The sequence below is a fragment of the Cicer arietinum genome, chromosome 5, assembly GCF_000331145.2.
Source record: "Cicer arietinum cultivar CDC Frontier isolate Library 1 chromosome 5, Cicar.CDCFrontier_v2.0, whole genome shotgun sequence".
Taxonomy (NCBI): Eukaryota; Viridiplantae; Streptophyta; class Magnoliopsida; order Fabales; family Fabaceae; genus Cicer; species Cicer arietinum.
The window spans coordinates 52,349,857-52,357,322 of NC_021164.2; the positions used below are offsets into that span (position 1 = coordinate 52,349,857).

Here is a 7,466-nt window from a genome sequence, read left to right on the forward strand (position 1 = left end):
TTATAAATATATAACTTAATTGATAAAAATTTAGTGCTAACATATTTTTTCAGAACACATATACAGTAAACGTTGGTTCATTATATTTTTTAATATATTCATATATATTATAATTTTAAATAAATTTGTGTATTTTAATAATTGGAAGTAACTTTTTTAATAACTTTTTATATATTCGTATTTTATGATTATTTTTAATAAATTTGTGTCTTTTATGTCAAATAGAATATATATTTTTATTTTATAATATGTTTCTAAAAAAAATGGATTGACATAAATTGAAAGTAATTTTAAATAGATTGACATTAACGAGTAATTGAATTAGAAACATAAATCATTACTCACCATAAGTGGAATCATATAATTGCAAGGAGGATTAGATAAATAGCATTTATGTCGATATTTATGAGTGATTATGTGGTTTTTTTTCCATTGAATTTAAAGATTAATAATATAAATTATTACAATTGGTAAATGACTAATAATACTATAAAATAATTTATAAATTTATTATAAAATAACTTATTAATAATATAAATTATAAATTATTATCAAATTGTAAAATAATTTATAAATTTATTATTAATAATTGTAAAATAATTTGATAATTTATAAATTTATTATAAAATAATATTATCAAATAAATTTTGGAGGTATTAAAGAAATTGTGGAAGGAAGATGAAAAGTTGTTGAAAGAGGAGGGGTACTCTCATGAGGTACACATCAGCCTTTTGGCTGATGTGGATGAAATATGTTGAAGTGGCAAAATACGACGATGTGGCAAAATATGATGATGTGGCATCGAGAGTCCGTTTTAAATATATATAATAGATTGCGATTTGACAAACGTAGAGTCAAACCAGTCAAACACAAACAACGAAGAAGGCGAGTTTCGAAATTATGTTGGTAGTATAATATAAGTAAGAAAAACATGCAATTAATCATAATAAAACTGTATTATCACACAGACAATCCTCAACAAAAATATCACATTATAAAGTCAAAATCACTCAAGAAAAATCAATACGTTTCACTATAACATCAAATCATCCAAGGGCAATTATTATTGCAAAGGATACATATTAATCACAACGAAATACAATGCGGTACCATTATAACTCCGAAGTATTTGGTTATGAAGTTTGATACTATGTCATCACCCGAGTGGACGAACAATTCAAGTTGGTCTTGTCCTCATAAATCCACTCAACTCAACTCGAGACACATAGACGCGACAATCAAGGTAAACACGTGTTGTATGGTAGCTCCCGACATTTGGAGTGCTACCTCCATGTCACTTAGGAATTCTCCACTTGAATACCTCTAAGATCTAACAATCTTACCTTAAGGCTCAACTATAGACCGTCACAATCAGACTCATTCAATTGTACTTCCTCAAAATCACTAGACTTATTAGACCTTACCTATATGATGACAAAATAATCTCCACTTCAAAAATTCTCATCAACTTCAAATATTCCCAACATCTATTTTATCCCCTCGTTAGCATAGATTACTCCATTAAGAGCAACATCTTTAGTACAAGTTGGAATAATCACTATTTCATCAATAATGGGGTTAGTTTAATATTCTCATCACAAATTTATAACATCGTTATCATTAATCATACATCATCATGATCATCATATAAACTCATAATAAATTTATAACATAACTATCATCAATCAAACATCATCATCACATAAATTTGTATCATACAATGCATCCATCTTTTTTCATCATATAAACTCGTCTAATCAAACATATGCACATAATTTCGTTTGACATCCAACATCACAATAATATCAATTACCACACAATTATCGAAAATTAAATCATCAATACCTTATAAATATTTTTATTTCACATGTTAATATCACAATTCTTATATTTTCACATTAATTAATTTATCTCTCAAAGAGTTATTGTTGTATGTAGCGAACCCCATATGAATTATTAGAAAATACGATTTTCTCGTTCATCTCAAAATATATTATGCTCATGAATTCAAATGTTCTATCACTCTTTACCTTATTTCGATGGTTTCACATGCGAAAACGAGGCCACAAACAAACAACTTTTGTTCTTTGATGCATTCTTAAAAACTCAATTTCAAAATTGCGTCAATGAAACTTTCCATAAATCAGAAAACCAATCAATCGATAATATAGTCACTTTTTACTCGATCGTCTTGGCGTTGGTTTCACTCAAATCACACTTCCAACGAAGAAAACGGTACAAAATAACGAAATCTATAAACAAAGACCTTGGGTATTATAGAGATAAATTGAGATCGCTAAAAATCTTGGAAATTATGTTTAATTGACTAATTAAATGAATGAAACAACATACTAAAATTTGGACGAAAACAGAAAAACCTTTATGAAATAGTTATCGATCACCAGTACTCAACGATAATCCTACTTTTCGGTTCCTCTTCATGAAAACTTTATGGTACTTCTCCACCTTCCTGACTTATTTTTTTATTATTTTTTTTTATTTTTTTTTTAAATTAAGTTTTCCTTGCATATAGGCATAACCCATAAAACATATTTTACTAATTTCTTTTGATTTTTTAAAAACAAAATCAACAATTACTAAAATTAATTTTTTTTAACACAATTTCATTACTAAGGTTTTACTAATATTTTATAAATAAGTAATTAAAGTAATTACTCTTTTAAAATACATTAATAACCAAAATTTTCATATTCAAAACAATACTATCATCTTTATAGAATAGTCAAAATAATAAAATATATAAATATAACATCAACAATTTATATTGACTACTAAACCATAATAAATACGTATAAAATCATCATCCTATAGCAACTATAAAAATAAAGGAGAGCAACCATAAATATTACTAATACCTCAAGATAATTATTTATAAAATAAATAACTAAAAATAGAAAATAGTTTGGAATAATTAAAACATGACTATGTGATACTTAACATCAGTCAAACACACATGAAATCATCATATTAATTACTTACGCGCATATACACGTAAAATCGTCTGAAGTCTTATTCTTTAAAATATTACACTAAAATACAATTGTTTTTAGAAAAATATATAAAATATAATATTTGTTATATATATAACTCATTTAGTCAAATATGTACAAGAATAACACATCATAGAAAACACTCATATAAAGAAAATTAATCAACGTATATTTTAAAATAATTTGAACATAATTAATGATTTAAAATCCTATTTCATTACACAACAAGAAAACATGAATTTTGTGAGGGTTTTTGGCCCTCACAAAGGGGAAAAAACAGCCACAAAGTAGGCATTTGCGGCGGCCTTAGGCAGCCACAAATAAGGTGGTCACAAACCTTCGTGGCAGCCAAAACGGCCACAAAGTGTGAAAATTTCGTTGTCCTTTGTGAGGGCAAAGGCCGTCACAAACGCCTGCTTTTGTGAGGGCATAGGCCGCCACAAATGCCTCACTTTGTGAGGGCTTAGGCTGCCACAAAGGATAAACTGATTTTAAAAAGTTAAACTTTTGTGGGGGTCCAGGCCACCACAAATGCTTCCCTTTGTGAGGGTTTAGGCCGCCACAAAGAATGTTCTAGATTAAAAAATAAATATTTTGTGAGGGCTTAGGCCGCCACAAAATATTAACTTTATTAAAAAATTATTTTTAAATTCAAAATTAATACTAAAAAATAATATTATATATAATAAATTAATATGAATATATATTTAAAATTAAAATTAAATTTAAATAAAAATTAAATTTAAAAATTAAAATAACTATTATATATAAAAATATAATATTAATAATAATTAAAGTAATTACTAAAAAATCAAATAAAACATTCCAAAATTAATAAATACAAACCAATAATTAAACACACAATAATTAACTAGGACAAGATAAATATGTGTTCATACAAACCAAAAATAAAATTATGAAATTATTCAAATACATCAGTCCTCATAATAATTCTTCTGATCAGCTCCACTCCCACCATCATTATTTCCTGCAATGTTACCCGACGACAGAAGTACCTTAAAAGTGTTATTAATTTGTGTTGGAGGAGACATCATGGTTTGAAAATGGATTTCATCTTCAATTACACCACCACTAGTCGAAGGAGGAGCCATAGCTGGTTGAGGTTGATTTAAATCTAGTCTAATCAAGCCAGCTGTTGGCATAATTGATCGGTATAGAATTTGATCTAGTTGAGGTTGAGGAAGTTGATGTGAATAAAATAAATTATTATTAAGAATATAATTATATAAACCAAAATAAAATTTTAAAAAGCATTATATATAAATTTTGACATAATTTATATGTCAATTAGGGGAGCATTTGCAAACAATATAATAAATTATTATCAAGACTATAATTATATAAACCAAAATAAAATTTTAAATGATGTTTAATAAAAAAATTCATAAAATAACTCCTTATATATAAACAAAAATAGAGACTGTTAAAGTATAAAAATTTTTTGTACGAACTCAACTACAACTCTTTTTAATAACTAACAACAAATATTAATATCATCAATTTTAATAAATGTTTTTTTAAAAAATAGTTATATTAAAATCAATAAGTTTTACATGTGTTTCAAATTTTTATTTATCATATATTATGTAAGCAACATAATTTCTATAATTTTTATTTCTCATATATTATCTAAACAACATAATTTCTATAATAACATTTTGAATGACGAACTTTTTATATATTTTAAAAATAATATAAATATATTTATAATATCACATATTTTACTAATCTATATTTAAAATGTATAAAATACTAACTTGATGTCGGGTAGTGTCTGACTTGAAGCTTTCACAGAGCTGAGAACTTTTCGAAGTAAACACTATATCACAACTGTCAAAATAAAAGTTCAATAATATTCACTAAATAAATAACTTCAAATCAAAAATAAAATTAAAAAACTAAATATATAATATAAACTTACAAAAATTCAAGATAGTAAAGAACAACCTTGAAGAAATAATTTTTGTAGAGAGAAGGTGGAGAGAAAATTTAGAAAGAAAGTTTAGAGAGAAGGTAGAAGTGAAAAATGATAAGAGGAGTGGAGTGATATTTATAGAAAATTATTGATCTTTTGTGGCGGCTTTAACAGTCAGAAAATAAGAAATTTGTGGCGGCCTGGGCGGCCACAAATTTAAACGGACCAATGGGCATTTGTGGCGGCCTTTGCCCTCACAAAGTGCAACGGACGAATGATTTTGTGGCGGCTTGAGCGGTCACAAATTGCTTGCCTTTGTGGCGGCATTTACCCTCACAAAGGGTTGATTTTGTGGCTGAAAAAGCCATCACAAAGGACTCCAATTTCAGCTGAATTTTGTGGCGGCCTAAGCTCTCACAAAATCCAGCTAAAATTGTAGTCTTTTTGTGAGGGCTTTTTCAGCCACAAATAAAGACAAATTTAAATTTTTGTATTTGTGAGGGCTTTTTCGTCCACTAATTTGTGAAGGTTTTTTTCGGCCACAAAATATTTGTAAAGTTAGCCACAAAATGATTGTATTCTTGTAGTGTTAAAAAAATAGTTTATTATAAAAATTAAGGTGTTACACACGACACAATCTCTATAAAGTATTGTCAAATACGCCGAACCCAAACTATATTGTCCTGTCTCACGTAAATTTCTCAACAAGTACAACCACATAATATGTACTATGTTATGAGATTTGTCATACATATGTTGTCTATTTTATAGTTTTCTATTTACGATACATTACCTAACCTGACTTGATTCAACAATTGAATTATTAAAGAATTTGGTGTCGTGCATTTATGGCTAAGTGATTTTAAATTTTTAGATGAATCCTATAAAAAAAACATATGTAACATATGTTAAATATATTTTTAATCCTTATAAATTTATGACCTTAGACGTTTAATCCATACAAAAAATTAATTTATTCCCTTTTAATCTCTATTTTTATTATATATAACTTTTTTTAGGGGTTCTAAAATATAAATTTTTTACAAAAACTTTTAAAATTAAGGATTAAAAGTTGATAAATTTAAAAAATTTAAGGATATTAAAAGTTGAGAATTAAATATTTTTAGAGAATAGTATAACATAGTGTAAATTATATAGTATAGCTAAGTATAAAATATATAAGTATAGATTAAAATATAACATAAAGTGCTTACAAAATTTTAAATATATTGTAGCGTTGTTATGTGATTATAAAAGTATGACTAAGAGCAAACAAGAAAAATGTAGATGTTGAAGAGTGAAATTTTGTTGTCTGGAGAATGATGAGATATTGGCCTCCAATTGAAGGTGAAATAGTGTATCACAATATTGAAATGTGGAGAATTAAAAAAGGTTGTCCAAAATTTGAGTTCAAATGTAGTACACGTATTATAATTGAAATGAACATTAGAAAAAAATGTGTCAAGAAACTTAACCAATATTAATCTGTGAAAAAAAAATTAACCAATATAAATAGAAACTTCAATTATTTTTACTGTTCATATTTTATTCAAAGAAAATAATATTTTTCATAATAGACGGATGTATCTCAATATATTAAATTTTCCATTAACTTTTTACATAAATTTACGATTAAATAATCATTTTAGTATCTAAATGAGATGCTGTTACAATAAATTCTTAAATATATTTTCAGTTAAGCAGTTGAATGTTGTATTTATTGTTAATTAATTTAATATAAAATTATTAACAAAACAAAGATTGAGAATCTATGTATATTTTCAATAAATGATAAATTCAATGGTAATATACTAACAATGTAAATTAATTTTTTACTTCTTATAATCATAATCCATTTGCCATATGATCTTATTTTATAGCTATTTTTAAAAAATAACTATTACGTATTTAATTTTTATTAGATATATATATATATAATTAATTTACTTACATTTCCTTTTTTTCTACATAAATAATTGTTTACTCTAAATTTATCTATCACTTAATCTTGCTAGGGTGATAAAATTCAAGCAACAGTGTGAAAAACTCTTATTCCTCGATTTGAGACTACTATTCGTGAGGGAGTTGTGTACAACTTTCGTTCTCTCGGTGTTGCGTCTAACTCTGGAGCATATAGAACAACCGGACATCAATTCAAATTGAATTTGCAAAATAGTACAATGGTCCGAGAATTAGAAATCAGTTTGGTCACAGCCTCTCCGTACTCATTGATTTCATTCCCAGAAATTCGAAATGTTGACATGGATTACTTGATTGGTAAGTTTATTTCAATCTGTCGTTGTTATTTTATTTTAGTCATTCACAATTTAATCATTATTATTATTTTTAAATAGATGTCATGGGAATTTTAGTTGGAGTGGGACAAGACAGAGTTTATGAAAGGAATGGTGTCACTACAAAATTTAAAGTTATTGAGTTAGAGTCAGATGGGTGAGACTTTTTATACTATATAATTTTTTTCAATATTTAATAACTTTCTCTATTAATTATTAACTAAT

At 26.2% G+C, this 7,466-nt stretch overlaps 1 protein-coding gene across 1 annotated transcript in view; it reads left to right on the forward strand.

Moving 5' to 3' along the window:
- Positions 1–7,127: 7,127 nt before the first annotated feature.
- Positions 7,128–7,466, forward strand: part of LOC140920506 (uncharacterized) — a 1,838-nt gene continuing 1,499 nt past the window's right edge. The window contains exons 1-2 of the mRNA XM_073368788.1: positions 7,128–7,224; positions 7,302–7,398. Of these exons, the coding sequence (XP_073224889.1) occupies positions 7,128–7,224; positions 7,302–7,398 (194 nt within the window). The remainder of the gene's footprint in view (positions 7,225–7,301; positions 7,399–7,466) is intronic.